Source organism: Rhipicephalus microplus, chromosome X (genome assembly GCF_043290135.1).
Source record: "Rhipicephalus microplus isolate Deutch F79 chromosome X, USDA_Rmic, whole genome shotgun sequence".
NCBI classification, from domain to species: domain Eukaryota; kingdom Metazoa; phylum Arthropoda; class Arachnida; order Ixodida; family Ixodidae; genus Rhipicephalus; species Rhipicephalus microplus.
In genome coordinates, this window is record NC_134710.1 from 129,911,677 (window position 1) to 129,932,221 (window position 20,545).

The 20,545-nt window shown below is 48.2% G+C and overlaps 1 protein-coding gene across 4 annotated transcripts in view; it reads right to left on the bottom strand.

The window, feature by feature from the left end:
- Positions 1–15,151: 15,151 nt before the first annotated feature.
- Positions 15,152–20,545, bottom strand: part of Cpsf160 (cleavage and polyadenylation specificity factor subunit 1) — a 129,087-nt gene continuing 123,693 nt past the window's right edge. For all 4 annotated transcript variants that reach the window (XM_037427734.2, XM_037427735.2, XM_075877701.1 and 1 more), the window contains 3 exons: positions 15,704–15,833; positions 15,406–15,544; positions 15,152–15,319 (listed from right to left, as the gene is read on the bottom strand). In XM_037427734.2, coding sequence (XP_037283631.1) covers positions 15,272–15,319; positions 15,406–15,544; positions 15,704–15,833 — 317 coding nt within the window. In that variant the 3' untranslated portion in view covers positions 15,152–15,271. The remainder of the gene's footprint in view (positions 15,320–15,405; positions 15,545–15,703; positions 15,834–20,545) is intronic.

Below are 20,545 nucleotides of genomic sequence, written 5' to 3' on the forward strand. Positions count from 1 at the left end.
TCTGCCAGCCACTGGGCTCCCTTTCTTCTAATCTTTTCATTGATCAGAAGGGATGCATCCCTTCTACAGCTTAGAAAGATTTCCCAATTTCTTTCAACATCATCTGTCCGTTCACCCACTGCTTAGCATGTCTGTGTTCCCTAGAGGCTTGCCGACGTTTTGCTATGGCTCTCTTCCTCATCCCACGAACTTTTGGGCTTGTGTTTCTTTTCCGGGGTTAGTTGTCACATGGCTTAGCAAGCTCTAGCCCAAACAGTCTAATTAGATTTGTGTATGTCCACACAGTTTTGTTGTCCTCAGTGATTCGCTTTCTCAATTTGTTTAGTAGCAATTTCTATCTGCTTTCTGAATGAAAATTTTCCTGTAGTTGCTCATCTTGTCTCCTTCCCACTTTCACTGCTCTTCTAAAACTTAGCTTGATACGTTTGTGATCGCTACCCATACTTCTGGAGCCATCTTCATCTATGTGCATTCCCCTGAGCCTATCATACATCCTATTAGACATCAATGCATAATTTATCGTCGACTGCAGCCCTCCTACCTCCCATGTTATTTGCCCTTCACGCTTCTCCGTACTGTTGCAAATGACCAAATCATGCCTTTCACACATATCCATGATCATTTTGCCTGTCGGGTCGGTATAGCCATCTACATCTTCTATGTGTGCATTCATATCTCCTAGTATAATTATCTCACACTCTCCTCCTAACTCCTGAATGTCCTTTGATATACACTCTACCATTGCCTGGTTTTCCTCTCTGGCCTTTGCTCCCGTCCATAAGTACACCAAACCAAGGAGTGTCATTTGCCCTGCCACTTTCTCTTTTAGCCATAAATGTTCCTTGCACTCCTGCTGGACCCTTTGCCAGTCTGTACTTTTATGAATGAATGAATGCCCCATACCACCCCCCTTTCTGCTGCCTTCGGTTCTATTACAATATTCCCACGCATAGTCCGCATTGTTAGGAGGTTGTTCCATGTCCCCGAGATGTGTTTCTACAAAACCATATACCATCGGCCTCTCCTCCCTTAGCTGTTCTTCTATCTCTTCGCACTTCTGCATGTTCCTACCGCCATGCATGTTAATATACCCTATGTCTGAAATGGCTCGGCGCTCGTGGCTACGTTTATTTCTGCCCCGGGCTCTACCTATCTTAGATACTGGTGCCACTTTGGAATCGTATCTGTCCATACCACCTGTCAAAGAGTCTCCCTGGTTGTTTTCCTCGTTACTAGCTATCCTGCACCCCAAAGGGCCCGCTTGCCCCCCAAAAAAGCTACTGCGCATCCTGCAAATCGCCAACCCACCTCATGACCTAGCCGCCCATCGAAGTGAATTCTGTCTCGTTGAAAACCACCCCACCTATGCACCTCTGTTTTTTTCCACCACCTCAAAGCCTTTCTCTCGACTCATCCGCCCATATCTCTTGGTTTGCGTTGACAACCGCTCTTTGCAGGTTGCTATCACGCACCGGTACCTCAGGTATCGTGCATATCGCTACCTGTACCTGAGAAGTGGCGCGCATGTCGTCGACACCTTTCGCCAGTGTAGTTGCTAGTCCTGCTGTATCTTCATTTAAGACATCTTTTAAACCGCCTGAAATTATCATGGGGTTTCGTCTATCAGCTGTAGTTTTGAGTTTTGCGCTCGCTTGCCTCATGACTGCTGCCAGCTTGCGTGCTGGGAACGCCCCTACTGCAACCCTCTTGTCACCTCTTACCCTCTCTTTGATGGCTTCTGTGCATCGATTGAAATTCGAGTCCCCGGTGATTATCACATGCTGTGACTTTTCAGCTGGAGCGTTCTGCACCTGGGGGCTACTTGCACCTGTGGCGCCGGCTGCTTTGTCCCCTCCCAGCCCCACCACTACTTCGCTGAAGCTGGGCCTTGCCACTATTGAACTGGCTTAACCTGTTTTTCCCAAACTTGCTTGCTCTTTCTTCTCCGCCGTTCTGGTTGCCGGTTCCCTACTATTCTCTCCGTAGGCCGCTCCTCTGTTCACCTTGGCTAGTGCTTCCTCGGCGGACTTCATCCTTTTCCCCAATGCCCTCGTTTTCTATTGCTCTGTCGCCAACGCAATTTCGAGCTCGGAGATTCTCATCAGCAGTTCACTCTGGGCAACCATCATTTTCTCCATTTTTTCCTCGACCTCACATTGCCTACACTTCACGTCAGCCTCCTCTCCATCCGCTTCTAGACTTGGGTCCACTTTCAAACCCACTCCACATTCTGAACAATTTACAGTCTTTTTAACCATGTCTTTCTGACACCAATTGTCCCTATACTCGATAATTACTAAACTCGAGCCCTGCCCTACGAAAAAAAAAGAAAGCCTAAGCTCTACTACAAAAATTTGCGTGTTCAATGTACGCGCACCTCCCCCACGGGGTGGCCAAAGAAAAAAAACAAAAAATTCAAACACACACACACCCTAACTAATAAATATCTGGTGACTGGCCCCCGAAAAAGCCGTACCATACAATAAGTGCTACGAAGATTTCAACTGCTGCCTTATAATTATAAAGACAATCTCAAAATATGCAAAAACACTTATCTGCGCAGTCGATCAGGAGCCCTAAAAAAACACGTCCATCCACCGTGGTAGTCTGAACCACAACTTTGATGGCGATGCCAGCGCCACCGCTCGTGCGACCAGAGAACCACAAACGTGTGACATTTCTGAAGCCACCCCTCTGCATACCCTCCGCCGGAGAGCGAGCCCACTGCCCCCTTCTAGTACACTGGAATACCGGTAGTACGCGGACTTCCCTAACCTTTGTACTTTCTGCTCCATTTGGCTTGACGTGGCTTGGAGCTGCTATGCCACGAAACGACAATCAGCCAAGGTTAAGCAGCTGCACTTCACCGACTTGACCCTTTTAGGCTCGCCGATTCAATACTGTCCTAAAAGTTCAAAATGGTTTGTTCTTTTATTCAAAACAAAACCAAAAACACTGCAATAAACAAAACCACAACTGCGTTTGAAGCACGAAGACTAGGCGAAACCATGTACTACCCATCATTTCCATGGTCGCTGACCGATCACAGCGCCAAAGCCCCCTCTAGTTAATTATTCTCAGGATGTATTTAAAAGGATACTGAACAAAAATTAGAAAAAGTGACGAAAACTGCAAAGTTCGACACAGAAGTAACTGTTCTGATAAACGATTTCCCGTAATTTTCCCGTATGTCTGTGCCAGTCACCTTTTTTGTTATGTGCTGCTCTAACCTTTTTCTTGTTTATTGTGTTGTGCTTGTTACCCTAGCTTTCTTTTATTCCAGTCAAGAATGACAAGCTTTTATCTTTGAACAATATGACGAAACAAATCCTGGTAGGTTATAAATTTGGACTGCTCGAGTTTTGGTACGTTCATAACACATGGCCTGTTTGAAATGTAAAAGACTGGGTATACTGCCTTGGTTATGGTAAATTAAGTATGAGACTATTACTCATTCAAATTGTTTTGGCAGCATGCGACTATAATCTCAGCGTTTGACACTACTGTATATTACCGTATACTCGTGTGATGGTCGCAGGATCTTTTTGGAGATTTGCTGTGAAAATCGCAGGTGCAACCGCCCCATAAAGAAACAGACATGTTTTTTTTAACCAACAGGCGTGGTGGTATTGCCCATAGAGTTTTCTAATATACACTAGAGGAACTCCGGCGCTAGTTTCTATGGGAGCTGCAACACACCGCACTTCAGCGAGCATGGGAATGATAGGTAGTACACACATTTGCCTAATATTCGTACTTGTGGCCTGCTTCTGGCTCTGTGTGTGTTTGTGTGGCTTGAAGCTGTTTTCTCACAAAAAAAATATTAGCAAATGTTCAGAAGTTGTGCTTCACCACCTTACTTTTTTAGACTTGCTTTTCGAAATCGGGTCATGAAGTTAAAAAGTGTTGAATCTCTCTCAAAACGGAACCGAAACACAGCAATAAACGAAGCCGCAAGTACGATTCCCCGTCCGCAAGTACGAAGACTAGGCAAATGTGTGTACTACCTATCATTCCTATGGCTGCTGAACGATCACAGCGCCTGAGTCCCCTCTAGTTAATTTTAGTAAACTCTATGGTATTACCTGTCCCCTACAAAGTTTCCTAAAATTAACTAGAGAGGGCACTGCAATTGTTCAGTGACCATGGGAATTACAGGTACATATGACACAGATTTCTCTAGTCTTCGTGCTTGTGGGCAGCGAATTGCATTTGTGGCTTCGTTTATTGCTGTGTTTTGATTTTGTTTCCAAGGAAAGAACAAACCTTTTATCACTTCGTGACCCTATTTGAAGCGGTAAGCTTAAAAGATTAATGTGGTGAAGCGTAAGTGCCAAACATTTGCCAATTGTCAATTCGTGACACATCAGGTTCAAGCCACGTGAAGCCAGAACGAACGTATGGAAGAAAAAAATGCTAATCCATGTCATACCCATTATTATCATGCTCGCTGAAGCGCCATGCGTTGCAGCTCCTTTAGACACTAGTGCCAGAGTTCCCTCTAGTGAATATTTAAAAAGCTATGTTCCGGTCAGTCTGCAAACAGCTGTCTGCGCTGCTTCTAGTTATTCGTCGTGTTGCCCACGTGCATGCGCCCGCTCACAAATCGGACATGTGTGAAATGCAGGATCCATATTGTCGCGGGTTATAAATTACAGGAAGTTTATTTAAAAACACGGACAGTGGGACTTGTAGAGACGTTCTCAGAGAAGGCCGCTAAGATTGTCGTCTTCTTCACTCTGCTGCGCTGCGCCTCTCGAGCAAATCCGCGTTCTTCGTTGTCGTCGCTATCTCGCCGCTAAATGCAGCTATGCACGCGGCATTACCCTCCCGCCAGAGTGAGCGTCGTCTCAACGCTCAACAGGTAGAGATGCAGCCAGCGAGTGTTTACATCACTGAGAGTGGTAAAGTTTCATGCGGACTACGTGCACTGTTTCAGGCAGATGATGATTGATTGATTGATATGTGGGGTTTAACGTCCCAAAACCACTATATGATCATGAGAGACGCCGTAGTGGAGGACTCCGGAAATTTAGACCACCTGGGGTTCTTTAACGTGCACCCAAATCTGAGCACACGGGCCTACAACATTTCCGCCTCCATCGGAAATGCAGCCGCCGCAGCCGGGATTCGAACCCGCGCCCTGCGGGTCAGCAGCCGAGTACCTTAGCCACTAGACCACCGTGGCGGGGCCAGGCAGATGATGGCGACGTTTCGAACAGGAGGAGGCGTCAAGCATGACTTCGTACGTCACATCGCTAAGACGATGCAAAACCTTGTAGGGTCCGAAGTATCGGCGTAGAAGTTTCTTTGAGAGGCCTCGTTGTCGTACAGAAAACCAATCCCAGACTCTATCTCCTGGTTGATAAATGACGAATCGATGGCGAAGGTTGTACCGTTGGGCGTCAAGTTGCTGCTGGTTCATTATTCTGATGCGGGCAAGCTGCCTTGCTTCCTCAGCGCGCTCAGTGAAGTCTGCGGCGTCTATCTCTGAATCATTGCAATCGTAAGGCAGCATGGCGTCAAGCATTGTCATAACTTCTCTGCCATGAATTAGTGCAAACGGCGTCATTTTTATTGTTTTCTGGTGCGCCGTATTATACGCGAATGTGATGTACGGCAATATTCGGTCCCAATTCTTGTGTTCTACGTCGACGTACATGCAAAGCATGTCAGCGATTGTCTTGTTAAGTCTTTCTGTAAGCCCATTCGTTTGTGGGTGGTAAGCTGTCGTCTTCCTATGCGCTGTGCCACTGAGCGTAAGCACAGTGCGCAAAAGCTCGGCTGTAAACACGGTACCTTTGTCTGTTATGACGACAGCTGGAGCACCATGTCTCAGAACAATGTTCTCAATGAAGAACTGGGCCGCTTCAGCTGCAGTGCCACTCGCGATCGCCTTGGTCTCCGCGTATCGGGTGAGGTAGTCCGTCGCCACTATAACCCATTTTTTGCCGCTGTCCGATGTCGGGAATAGACCCAGCAGATCCATTCCGATTCTAGAAAACGGGGTTTCTGGCACGGCCACAGGATGTAATAGCCCAGCGGGTTTGACAGGTGGTACCTTGCGCCGCTGACAGTCAATGCATGTTCGGACGTTATGTTTAACCTCTGCTGCGATTCTTGGCCAGTAATATTTTTCTTTGATGCGTGTCAGTGTTCTTGTGTAACCGAGGTGGCCCGCAGTGGCTTCGTCATGGCAGGCTTGTAAAATTTCGCTGCGGAGAGCTCCAGGAACTACCAGCAGATAGCTTTTACCTGTTGATGAAAAGTTCTTTTTGTACAGAATTCCGTCCCGTAAACAGAATGACGATAATTTCTTCGAAAACATTCTTGGTGCATTGGCGGCTCGTCCGTTCAAAAATTCTAAAAGACAGTTCAGCTCCCTATCATCTTGTTGTTGCCGAGAAATGACAGCTGCATCAACAACTAAAAAACCTGGGAAATCATCATCCTCTATAGCCGGTGATTCAATCGGCGACTTTGACAAACAGTCGGCGTCTAAGTGTTGCCTTCCGGACTTGTAAACTACGGCCATGTCGTACTCTTGGAGCCGTAAGCTCCATCGTGCTAAACGTCTAGATGGGTCTTTCATGTTGGTCAACCAACAAAAAGAGTGATGGTCGCTTACGACTTGGAAAGCGCGGCCATATAAGTACGGGCGGAACTTCGCAACTGCCCAAACGACGGCCAGACACTCCTTCTCCGTTGTTGAGTAGTTGGACTCGGCACGTGTCAACGTTCTGCTAGCGTAGGCAACCACTCTCTCCACACCATCTTGGCATTTGACAAGAACAGCACCTAGGCCCACATTGCTGGCGTCTGTATGGATGGCTGTTGGTGTATTCTCACCGAAGTGAGCGAGGACAGGTGGAGTTTGTAGATGCTGTCGCAGCTCGTTGAACGAAGCTTCTTGCTCTTCACCCCATACAAATGCAATGTCTTCCCTTGTAAGGCGGGTGAGTGGAGAGGCGATGTGTGCAAAGCCTGCTATAAATCGCCGGTAGTAGGCGCAGAGACCCAGAAATTGCCTGACCCTTTTCTTATCAACAGGCCTTGCGAACCTTGCAACGGCTGCTGTTTTATCTAGGTCAGGCTTCACACCTTCGCGACTGATCACGTGCCCCAGGAACTGGAGTTCTTCGAAGCCGAAGTGGCACTTTTCCGGTTTGAGTGTGAGTCCAGCGGACCATATGGCTTATGGAATGTATGGCGTAAGGACTGACAGTAGCCGCTTTAGATGGTCTTCAAACGTGGCCGAAAAAACGATCACGTTGTCGAGGTACACAAGGCATGTTTTCCATTTCAGGCCGGACAGAATGGTATCGATTAGTCTCTGAAACGTGGCTGGGGCTGAGCATAGACCGAAAGGGAGGACTTTGAATTCATAAAGCCTGTCTGGCATCACGAAGGCTGTCTTTTCTCGGTCGCGCTCATCTACTTCTATTTGCCAGTATCCACTTTTAATGTCCATTGACGAGAAGTAGCGCGCATGCCGTAGTCTGTCCAAAGAGTCATCGATCCGTGGTAATGGATAAACGTCTTTTTTTGTAACATGGTTCAGCTTACGATAATCGATGCAGAAACGCAAGCTGCCATCTTTCTTTTTCACAAGTACCACTGGCGATGCCCAAGGACTCTTTGATGGTTAGATTACATCATCCTCTAGCATCTTCTCGACTTGCTGCTGGATTACCTCACGTTCTTTCTGAGCGATGAGATATGGGTTCTGTCGGATCAGTCTTGCTGTGTCTTCCGTAATTATGCGATGCTTAGTCAGAGGCGTTCGACCCACTCGTGATGTCGATGAGAAGCAGTCCTTGAACTGGTCGAGCAGCTCCATAAGACGGCATCTTTCAGTCAGTGTTAGACTCGGACCGATATCAACTGGTGGTGTATGTGGAGGTGATTGAGCTGTGGCTTCCCCTTGCATTAGAAGACAGTCGTGAGAGTAGTCGAGCTCTTCGAGGTACACCACAGCCGTGCCTTTACCGATGTGCCGGCGCTCATTCGTGAAGTTGGTCAGAAGCACCTCTGCGCGCCCAAGCTGATGATACCGCGAGCGATGGCGATGCCTTGGTGAAAAAGGTCAGTGATGTGTTCGGCTATGGCGTCTTCACTACAGTGCACGGCGCAACACACGGAAACAAGACTACATGACAGTGGTGGCACGCAGACGTCGTCGTCGACCACATGTAACACACTGAGTTCTTGGTCTGGATCATTGGTCAATGACTTGTCAGCGGTGAATGTGATCACACCATCGCGAATGTTGACCACAGCACCGTACTCTCTTAAGAAGTCCATTCCCAGTATCATAGGTTTGCAGCACTCCGGTAGGATCAGAAATGTGGCTACAAAAGCCACATTCTCAATAGTGAGTCTTGCTGTACATTTTCCCGTGGGAGTCATTATCTGGCCTCCAGCATTTCGAATATAAGGGCCCGTCCATTCCATTCTGACTTTCTTGAGTTCGTCTGCCAATCGTTCACTCATTATGGAGAAGTCTGCACCCGTATCGACTAAGGCCGTCACTTCAACGCCGTCAATCGTCACAGCGAGGTCGGCAGTCACAGTTTTCTCGGCGAAGTCTTCATCGTCGTCTCTCACGTGTTTCGGCAGCAGTGGGGGATTTTCGGCAATTCGACGGCTTACAACCTTCCCCCAGAGGTCGCTGCTTTCAGTTTCCCCGCCGTGGGCTGGGAGACCGACCTCTGACGGCGTCAGCAAAACTACGGCGGCTTGGTGAACCAAAGCGAGCCGGGGATGATGAGCGCGTCCCGAAGTTAGAAGAGCCTTCCCGCCTGCCAGCCTGGTCGTCGTCGATGGGGGCACGGCTTTCGTCGAACTGTCGGGTCGTAGCTGTAGGTGCACTACCGCTGTAGGTGCACTACCGCGGTATTCAGCTCGGCGATGTGGGCAAAAACAGTAAATGTGCCCTGGCTCTCCACAGTTGTAGCAGAGTGGTCGGCAATCCGCAGTGCGCCACATGTCGGTCTTCCGCATATAGGGTCGCCTGACAGAATCCTGCTGAGCCCAGGCTGCCACAGGATATGGTTCGAGGTACTGCGGCGCTGGCATGGGCGTGGGTCGACGAACAGCATCTGCACAGCTGTATCCGTTCGGCTCGTATGATACTTCTGGAGCCAATGGACGACGCACAGCGTCTGCATAGCCACACGAGTTTGGACGGTGCGGTGGAGCGGAATATTGCTGAGGAGAGGCAAACGCTTGTTGAAGTTCATGGCGAACGACTTCAGCGACGAAGGCTACCGTGGACTCCTACTGCGGGGACGCCTGTGACTGCAATGTGTAATATTGCGTTCTCCTTCGCGATCTCCTCACGCACGATCTGTCTAATCAGGTGGCGTAGAGGAAATTCGTCGTTTTCGGTAAGTGTGGTGGCGCCTGCAGCTGCGCCGGTGGCCGGGCGATCAGACTGTCGGAACAGTTGCTGCAGCGCACGCTCTATTGCGGTGGCCTCCCTGGTGAACTCGTCCACTGTTGTCGGCGGATTGCGCACAAGACCAACAAATAGCTGCTCTTTGACGCCCCTCATGAGATGGCTTAGCTTTCGAGCCTCGGGCATGTTGGGGTCCGCGCGGTGGCACAGGCGCACCATATCTTCAGCAAACATGGCGACGCTTTCATGCAGCTGTTGGGTGTGTCCTTCAAGAAGGCGTTGTGCGTTTTCGCGTCGGTCCGCGTTACCGAAAGTGTCAAGAAACCGACGACAAAACTCCTCCCATATTGTCAATGTTGCCTCTCGGTTTATAAACATCTTCGCGCCGTCTTCAAGGGCGAAGTATACGTGGAAGAGCTTTCCATCGAGACTCCAGTAGTTCGATTTAGCTACCCGTTCGAATTGCTCAAGCCAGTCTTGCGCATCTTCGTTCGGCCGGCCATGAAAAGGTTCAGGAATGCGCTTATTCTGGACTGTCACCTGTGCAGGACTCCTTGCCATTTCTCGAGTAGAGGTGGTTGTCGGAAGTGTTGCTCCCTTTAGAAGGCCAAATTCTGGTTCACGACCTTGAAGGCGACGGCTTGAGCAGTGCACAGGTGTCTCCACGCGTGGCTGTCTCGTAGGGCTGGACTCGGGGCTTCTCACAGGGGTGCTGATCATGAGGTGGTAGAACCTAGCTCCTCCACCAGTGTCGCAGGTTATAAATTACAGGGGTTTATTTAAAAACACGGACAGTGGGACTTGTAGAGACGCTCTCAGAGAAGGCCGCTAAGATTGTCGTCTTCTTCACTCTGCTGTGCTTTGCCTCTCGAGCAAATCCGCGTTCTTCGTTGTCGTCGCTATCTCGCCGCTAAATGCCACTATGCACGCGGCAATATATCAGCACGATTCGTATAGGCACGGCCGTCGCGGTTCGCCGACAAGCACACAGCTACAATGCAACTGACGAAGTTGCGGCAAGCAGAAGACGTATGCCACGTGAGACTGGGAGGTGCTTGGGAGGGGCGCTCGGTGAGAGGGCAAAGCGGTTTTGGGCCACAACGGGTGGCGAAGAAAAAGGCTAACGGAGGGATCATTGCAGTTTCGATAATCAAACACTCCTAACTCAGCTATTACGGCATCGTTTTGAAAATTCTCACGGCGCCATGTTTGTGGTACACTCGTGCACGATTTCCCCACTGCAACTGAATTTCGACCTCTGGGTGGTTTACGGGCCCTTTAAAGCTTCATCATCATCAGCCTGACTACGTCCACTGCAGGACAAAGTCCTCTCCCATGTTCCGCCAGTTGACCCGGTCCTGTGCTTGCTGCTGCCAATTTATACCAGCAAACTTTTTAATCTCATCTGCCCACCTAACCTTCTGTCTCCCCCTAACCCGCTTCCCTTCTCTGGGAATCTAGTTAGTTACTCTTAATGACCAGCGGTTATCCTGTCTACGTGCTACATGCCCTGCCCATATCCATTTCCTCTTCTTTATTTCAACTACGATATCCTTAACCCCCGTTTGTCCCCTAATTCACTCTGCTCTCTTCTTGTCTCTTAAGGTTACACCTACCATTTTTCTTTCCATTGCTCACTGCGTCGTCCTCAATTTAGGCTGAACCCTCTTTGTAAGTCTCCAGGTTTCTGCTCTATAGCTAAGTACCGGCAAGATACAGCTGTTATATACCTTCCTCTTGAGGGATAGTGGCAACTACCTGTCATAATTTGAAAGTGCTTGCCGAATGTGCTCCACCCCATTCTTATTCTAGTTACTTCGATCTCATGGTTCGGCTTTGCGGTTATTACCTGCCCTAACTAGACATAGTTTTTTACAACTTGAAGTGCACTATTACCTATCTCAAAGCGCTGCTCTTTTCCGAGGTTGTTGTACATTACTTTCGTTTTCTGCAGATTAATTTTAAGACCCACCTTTCTGCTCTCCTTGTATAACTCTGTAATCATGAGTTGTGATTCCTCCCCTGAGTTACTCAGCAATGCAATGTCATCGGCGAAGCGCAGGTTACTTACTGCACGCTTACCTGAAAGTGAGCCGATCACTGTCGCCTCCCACTGCGGGACTATAATCATGCACACCACGTTTGTAGAAGCGAGAGCAGCTTGCTAATGGGGCATTGAGCGTTGTGGGTCGCCGGCACAAATAAACTCGGCTATACCGACGCAATCCCGCTAAGCGCACCTGTATGGCACAGCATCCGTAGCGCTGTTGTAGTCATACTGCACGCTTTTATAGAGCGACAGCTCAAATACGCCTCATTCTTGGATAGAACCGTTAGATTGCAGAGTGTGCATTGCATGCAGAAAGCTAGCCATCGCTGTGTTAACCCAAGAGGCTGCTTGCGCATATGTACACAGTCTGAAGGTCAGTAGTCACAGCGTGTGTAGAGCAGGCGAAGCGCTGCACACAACTAGCCAGTAGACGATCGGCTCTCTGCGATTGTACCACGTTTAAAAAAATTATGGAATATCTCCCCGGTGGGATGCGAAGCAGCAGCAGTATGCACGGCTTTGACCCGGCTAAACGAACGTCGACGCGAGTGCTGGAAAAACAGTTTGAAGCGAAATTCGTCCAATATGTTTGACTGGGCGAGTTTGGTGTTACATGATTGTTTTGAAATTAGAGTGCACTACTTAGATGAAGACAGAAAGGCAGGGACAAGCAGCGCACTCTGTATAGCGTTTACTTGAATAAACATTTCTTTGAAACACAAAGACACGGGAAGCGGGTTGGGTTTTGTCCAAATTTCATCGCAGATAAATGAGCCAAAAAGAGTAGACAGATTTAGTCATGCGTTTGCAGCAGCCGTGCGGACGCAGCCTGCTAGCCATTTGCAATGGCAGGGTGCGTCCGTACGGCTGCTGCGGACACGCAATTAAATCTGTCTGCTGTTTCCACTCTATGTGCGGTCAAGTGTTGCGGGTGGTGAAGAGGGTGAGGCGAGAGAGAAGTGTGTTGCGAGCTGGCTGAGAAGCCAGCAGCTGCTGCGGGTGAGGGAGATTGTGACATCAATGTGCAGCTGCAACACGACATACTTGGCATCGTTCTAGCAACTGCGGCGAGGGGAGCATAATGCAGCGCGTTGGCATACAGACATGGACGGACAGCATTACACGGGCTAGTCAAAGAGCTGCTTCGCATCTAACAACTCAATTTTCGCTTTGTATGTAGATTGCGGTATGCATGTATCACGGAGAGCCAATTATGTCCGTCCTGGCACTATGGCAGTCGCTGCATGGTGGTAGTGGTTAGAACAAGGTGCCTCATTTCTGCAGCCTGGTAGGGAGCATGGCACAGCACCTATCGCTGTGCATCCCGGACACGCCAGACGCGTGTGCAACTTATTCAGTGTAGACCCGCAGTAGTTTCGAAATTAGTACTTTAGGTTACGGAAATGTACTGCGGTTAGTGCATAGTTATGCAGGCTTCCTACAGGTATCAATAGCGTAAAGTTGGGCGTGTTGGTAATGCATAACTGATCACGTAGCGCAAAAAATATTAGATACAGGACAAGGAAAGGGATGAAGGGAAGCCCTTCTCTTCGTTCCTTCCCTTGTTCTGTTTCAAATATTTCTTGTGCTACATATAAGCTTTTGCAAAATGAATAATTGGATGAAAAGCACTTCAACTGATGCTTATTTATATTTCAGAAGTATAGCTGTCTACTTGTAGTAATCAAAATAAGGCAAATAAAAGCACCAGGCAAAATTATACAGCAAAAATTGTACACATCAAAGAGCCACTCTCACCAGTCATGACTGTGAAGTTGTAAGGCTTCATGTAGGTAAAGTAATGCCAAAGTTTTCCAATTGGTTCATAAGTGTAGGAGCTCAATATGTTTAAGGGGTGACGCGGCTTTGGTATCGCGAAAAATGGCAAAAAAAATTTTTTTTTTTTAAATCAAGTTATCAGTTTCTGGAACACTTTTTCTATCTGATTCCAAAATATCTACACTGAAAACCGCGCAAAAATGCTTCAGAAAATTTGTTTCACCCTCCTAGGTAACGAAAGTTTTTATAGAAATGGCGCAAAAACATCGATTTTCAAAAATTATAGCTTAGGATATAATTACGCTTTAGTTAGACGCTGCAAGCGGATTTACGAGAACATTACTAGGAGCGGGCGCGTGGTTTACGATCGCGGTGTGTCATCGTGAGTGGGCGCGCGGTGTACGAGCGCGCCGCGTTATCGGAGTAGTCTTTAGGCCAAAACTCCACTGACGGCGAGACTGCAGGCAAGACCGACGCGCTAGCACACTTGTAGCGACGTGCTCCTTCGCAAGCGATGAAGCTGTAAGCGGATTCATGACCAGATTACTATGAGCGGGTGCGCGGTCTTCGAGCGCGGCTCGTCATAGGAGTTGTCTTTAGGTTTAACTCCACTGACGGCTAGACGAACTTTGTGGGCAAGAACGCCGTGCTAGAGCACTCGTGGCAACGTGCTTCTTCGCAAGCAACGAAGCACATCACTCGCTAGCTCCTCGGAACCGCATACGAGCATTTTACGCATCGGCAGCAGACCCCACTGTGAAGCTCGTCTCTCTCTCCCCCCCCCCCCCCCCTCGCTCTACTGCCAAGGATTGCTCCGAACAACAGCTAGCAGTTTCGCGCGTCGGCGTTCGAAAATGCGATACCAAGCGCAGTGAGTGCCAGTTTTTTGTCATCGTCATTACACATTTAGGACACCGTTACCGAATGCCGCGGGCATTACGCACAGGCTGTGCTGTCCATGAGGCCGCGCGCTGCATAGTCATGTGGAGGGCTGTCAATAAGCTTTTGTGGTTCAATTTAGACGTGCTTGTAGCCTTGCTTGGTATTTCCGCGAGTGTCTATGAATGTTCTGAGACTATGAAAGCCTCGTAGATTAGCGTTTCCGCGACCGGCCGTGTATGATGGTGCGTTTCACGGCTAGAGTGGCAAAAAAGCATGTATGAAGCACCGGCACGAGTTTTTATATGCCCGACGCGCGTCATTAAATAAACCGCTAAAAATTTTTTTCCCCCACCAGTTTTCTGTCCATAACAGTTTTTCTGTCCATAACAAATTTTTATGGAAGCACTGTGAGGCCATTTTTAGTGTCTGTGCCAATTTTCATCAACCTCCAAGAAGAATCAAGAAAGTCTGTTTTGAAAGGCATGTCCCCCCTCGACTTTCTTTTTTTTACTATGCCCACGCTTCAGTGTCAACGCAGAAACTCTTCCCTTTGGCTCAGCAAGTTTCCAGAGGTGGTGTTCTTTCCCCACCTTCTCCTATAAACAGGAGCCAAGAGATCCTGTCATGATTATATGGGGAACCCCCCTCCCCCTTTACTTTCCTTTTTTGCTTCAATATGTATGTGATTAAGCTGCACTGCGATTTTGGAATTGCATCACTAACCAATGTGATGAGCTATGTTCTGTGACAATAAAGAAAGTGTGTGTGTAAGGCATTCGTGCTAATAAATATGACTCACTCGAAGTGCAGTCTTTTGAGAGGAAGGCAGTGCAGCTTTTTGTACAAAATTTCAGCTCCATATTGTACAAGGCAGAAATTTTATACATTGTAGAAATGACTGCCACAGCATATCTATGCGTTCCATCTGTTGATTTGCAATACACAAGAATGATATTGATTATTTAATAATAAAAACGAAACAATAGTGACTACTGATGAGAGAGTGCAATAGAGAGAAAAGAAAAAAAGGTTAACGAAGATTGGCCTGGTTCGATATTTTATCATTTCAAATCATTCAACATTATTCATTTTTTCCCCATGAACAATGCTAATAACTGATGATTATTTACAAGAGATCATGTACTATTACTCAGCAGAGCTCAAAAATGAGCTGTGTAAGTTTCGATTTCTAGAAGATCATCAGTGATCTGAAAAACAAGAAACAGCTCATGAGTGAAGCTACGATTGTGGCTCAACTAATTATATATATATATATATATATAGCAAAGCCTACCTGAGAGACTGTAGTGCCAATCTTTTTTGACAGCTCACTGCGCTCCATGAAAGACAAATGCATGAACTTCCATATCAGTTCACCATCCAGAATATTTTTGTGAGGATTTCCAAGGAAACGTCTTTGAGAGCAGTACATTCTGAATGGAAAAAAGAATACATGTCAAGCAGGCATTTAAAACTTTCACTTGCATGCTATCTATTTCTGAGTGAACTAAACCATATTTATAGACTATAGTGATGTCCATTTGAAACAAATGAACAGAAGTATGTACCTCAAAGATTACAATCATGCCTACCTGTATGCCTTCGGGTTGAGGCCAGCATAATGGGGTATGTTCGTTAACAGCACATTTTGCAGCATAAGCAGTCTACGGTAGGTCTTCTCTGGCACAGGCAGAACATAGGCAAGGCTTCCATCAAGGGTTGCTGAAAGACAACCAATATTGAGTCGTAACTACCCTGCTTGTGATAATACCTTAGCTCAAAATGATTAAAAACTGATAAATTAAAAATTTAAGTTATTTCAAACAAATCTCATAACATGATGTTTGGTCTGTCAAGTTTTTCAATACTATTTCAACAAAGCTCTCGATTAAAAGAGCCCTGCACAAAATCTTCAAGTAATCGTCGAATGGCTTCCTTAAAGGACATTATTTCCTTACGAATGAACAGCTGCAAAAATTTTTACAACCAGACAAGTATGTACAGTGTTACAGAGATTTGTTGCATGCTTTGAGCACTTCCTCCTTTCGTACCCGTGAGCGCACTGAAAGCTACAAAAAGGTGGGGTGGACGGCATGACAAGGGGACAAGAGACTATGTCCATTTGTCAGCCCATGTCATGACCTTGAGCAATGTTTGCAGCAATACCCTGCCAAACTTTCATCATCTGTCATTACCAAAAACCTCGTCAATATCTAAGTAAGCTACAAAAGTATGCATTTAGAAATGGGTCATTACGGAATATTCCCGAGATTTATACATTATGAGCCAACATACACCCACATTTATTATTCAGCAGGTGGCATGTGGTTGGGCCACGTACTATACATGTACTTTCGGCATCAAATGAAGTGCGAACAGTGGCAAGCATTAGCAATGGCGTGGTGCATGCCATCCCATCATCACCATGGACGTGCACAGAACTAACAAAATGGAGCGCTGTACGCCTGTCAATAGTTATGACTGGATGGGGCCCACCACGTATACCAATCAAATGCTTGCCGCTGTTTGCATTTCATTTGACACAGCGAGTACAAAGCACGGCAACTGTCACTTTGCCATGACACATTAAACAGCAGCAGCCGGTCGATTGCACTTGCAGTATATCCCTCTACATAAAGTTAAGCCCTTTTATAAGAGGCACTGATGTAAGAGACTGTAAGAGACAAATAGGTATAAGAGATATTCGTCCACTGACATTGAAGTAGGGGTTGGTAAGAAATAATATACATTACGGTAGCCTGCTTATAAGAGACACTGCATATAGAACTTGATAATTGCTACCTGGTGCATCTTTTATAAAAGGGTTAAGCTGTACCTTTTTCTGCAGCACATGTGTTATATAATATGCACTTATGAATCACTAAAACAAAACTATCTGATTGGCCAGAGTTTAATTACTTTAAACAAACAAGTTGTGATAAGATTAGTTTGCCGTTCCGGCACCCGGGGGCGTCGATGTTGCAAGGAAATAAATACGGTGCACATGACCAGCCAGTCAGTGTGGAACCCGGCAACGTACGTGTGTGTGATTCGGTCCAGCGACCGGCATGGCTCAGGACTATCCGGTTATCACAAGTGGCGACGAGGTGGACTGACAAACCGGACGGGCACAGCACAATCACACGTCGTCATGCCTGTCGTCGGGAAGCTGGATCCGTTCGACCCGAGTACATCAGAGTGGGCGGAATACTGTGAGCGGGCCGAGCTGTACTTCATCGCGAACGACATCCCGAGCGACAAGCAGACAGCCATATTTTTGACATGCTGCGGTCCAGAGACTTATTCTCTGCTACGAGGCCTCCTAGCACCAAGCAGGCCCGCCTAAGCAGGACTGACCGAAATTTTTTCCACACTTGGCAAGCACTACGCCCCTCGCGTATCAGAAGTAGTCGCAAGTTTCAAGTTTTTCTCAAGACATCGAAAAGAGGGGGAGACCGTAAGTGACTACATTGCCTCGTTGAAGAAATTAGTCGAAGACTGTAATTTCCCAACGTTTCGAGAGCGCATGTTGCGCGACCAGATAGTCAGCGCAATAAATGACGTAACCATGCAAACACGGCTGCTGGAAACGACGTGTTTAACCTTCAAAACTGCAAAGGACACCGTCGTAGCTATGGAGGCTGCGCGTAAAGATTCACGCACATTAAGCTGTCAGCAAGCACAGCTACTATCTCACGAAGCTCCGGAGCAAGCGAACGTTGTCACCTCGGGGAAAATTGATAGCTGTTGCTTCCGTTGCGGGGGAGGTCATTCTGCGCGTCAGTGTAAGCACGGCAGCACGATCCGTCACAACTGCCGCCAAAAAGGGCACCTTGCAAGAGTTTGCAGAGTTCAGCCGGGAAGTAGAAATTTCGACCGGAGCCTGTCTAGTCGCGTGAACAACCTGGGCGACCTGCCAGTCTCTGCTGAAGAGCCCGAAGTTTTCGACTTGTGGACGCTTCACACGGCTAGTCCGGAGCCAATGCGCATAACGGTTGAAGCTGATGGCATAATGCTCGATATGGAGTCGGACACCGGCGCTAGTGTGTCGACCATTGATGATGGCAAGTTTGCCGAGCTTTTTCCGTCGGTGCCGTTGGAGCAATCGAGTGTGCAGCTGAGAAGTTTTTTCGGCGACATGAAACGCGTCCAGGGAAAGCTGGAAGCAATGGTCAAACATGGCGACAAGGAGTGCCAGCTACCACTATTTTTCGTGAAAGGGGCGTGTCCTACGCTGTTTGCACGAAGCTGGATGAAGGCCTTCAAGCTAGGCATCGCTCAGACGGAGGGAGTCAACGTCGTGAAGTCTACGGAAGACCTGGTAAGCCAATATCACGAAGTTTTTTCGGAGCAGCTTGGCACGTTTCACGGCGTTACAGCGTCTATATCCGTACAAAAGAGGGCGAAGCCACGTTTTGTCAAGGCACGTCCGATACCATTTGCTTTGCGCGATAGGGTTTTTGAAGAACTACAGAGGATGGAACGGGAAGGCGTTATCAAACCGGTGAAAACTTCTCAGTGGGCCGCGCCCATCGTTCCTGTATTGAAGCGCGACGGCCGGGTTCGGGTCTGCGGTGATTTTAAGACTACCATAAACCTGGTGACAGTCGTCGAGTCCTACCCTATTCCTAGGATTGAGGAACTTTTTGCGCGACTTACAGGGGGCAAAAAGTTCACAAAGCTTGACTTGCAAGATGCCTACCAGCAGGTTCCACTCGATGAGGAGTGCCAAGAGCTAGTCACCATTAACACTCAGAAGGGGTTATGCCAATTCACAAGGCTGCCGTTCGGGGTTTCATCAGCTCCGGCTATATTTTAGCGAGAGATGGAAAATCTGTTGCACGACCTTGACCATGTTGTAGTGTACTTTGATGATATTCCGGTCACAGGAACCAGTGACAAAGAGCATTGGGAAAATTTGGGCCGAGTGTTCGTTCGCCTGAAGACCGCGGGACTGCGACTGAAGTTATCCAAATGCGAATTCATGAAACCAGAAGTCCAGTACTTGGGCCATATCATTAGTGCGGCTGCGCTGCGTCCAAACCCGGCTAAGACTGAAGCAGTGCTGGAAGCCCCCGCACCCCGAGCGGTGCCCCCGCATCCCGGAGAAACCGTGTCCCCGCATCCCGGTTTCTCCGGGATGCGGGGGCTTCCGGAGAAACCGGAAGCCCCCGCATCCCGGAGAAACCCTGTCACGGCTGCATGTGGACTATGCTGGTCCTTACAGGAACACCTATTTTTTTATCGCAGTCGATGCGTTTCAAAGTGGATTGAAGTGTTCCCGGTCTCTACACCCTCGGCTGAAGCAACTATTTCCTGCACGCGCAGTATGTTCGCAAACCAAGGCCTTCCAGATGTGGTCGTGTCGAATAATGGGCCAGCATTTACCAGTGAGCTTTACTCCACATTCCTCAAGAAAAACGGGGTGAGGCGAATGCTGGTGCCGCCGTATCATCCAGCGTCAAACGCTGCTGCAGAGCGGGCCATGCAGACTGTCAAAAACAAGTTGCGGAAGGCTGGCCCTGGAGATATTCGCACTCAAATTGCCCGCATGCTCCTAACATACAGGTCAACGCCTCACGAGGTCACGGGTTGCTGTCCGTCGGAGCTGTTGTTGGGGCGGAAGCTGAGGACTGCATTGGACCTGCTACACTCAGACCTCAGGACCAAGGTGCTACAGAAGCAACTTAAGCAGAAAATCAGATGCGACCAAGGAACAAGACCCAGGGTTTTGGGCCACCCGGGTGACCAGGTGTTCGCAAGGAACTTCCGTCCAGGACCTGCGTGGCTCCCTGCAGTCGTCACCGAACAACGCACTTCGTCCATGGATGTTCTACTGGAAGACGGACGACGGTTAACTCGACATCTGGATCACATCCGCCAGGCCCTGAGAAACTGAGTGCAGACAACCAAAAATCAGGCAGCACAGTATCTACCGGTCTTGCTCCAAGCTTGGACGTGGGTCAGACGCAGCTAACTGGTCTTGCTCCAGGCTTGGATGTAGGTCAGAGGCAGCTATCTCCGGATCGTCTTCACGACACAGAGTCTAGGCAAGATCCCAGGGAAGACGTGGCAAGGGAACCGGAACTTTCTGTCACAGCACCCAGTACTCCTGTCCCGCGTCGAAGTACCAGAATTCGACGACCAGTATCGCGCTACGGACCTTAAACAATTGTTTGCAACCATTAATAAAGGGGGGCGGGATGTGATAAGATTAGCTTGCCGTTCCGGAGCCCGGAGGCGTCGATGTTGCAAGGAAATAAATACGGCGCACATGACCAGCCAGTCAGTGTGGAACACGGCAACGTACGTGTGTGTGATTCGGTCCAGCGACCGGCATGGCTCAGGGCTATCCGGTTATCACACAAGTAGCTATAAATATTAATTAATGTGACAAGTTAATAGAGCAGCAGACAAAATTTAAGCGAATTTCT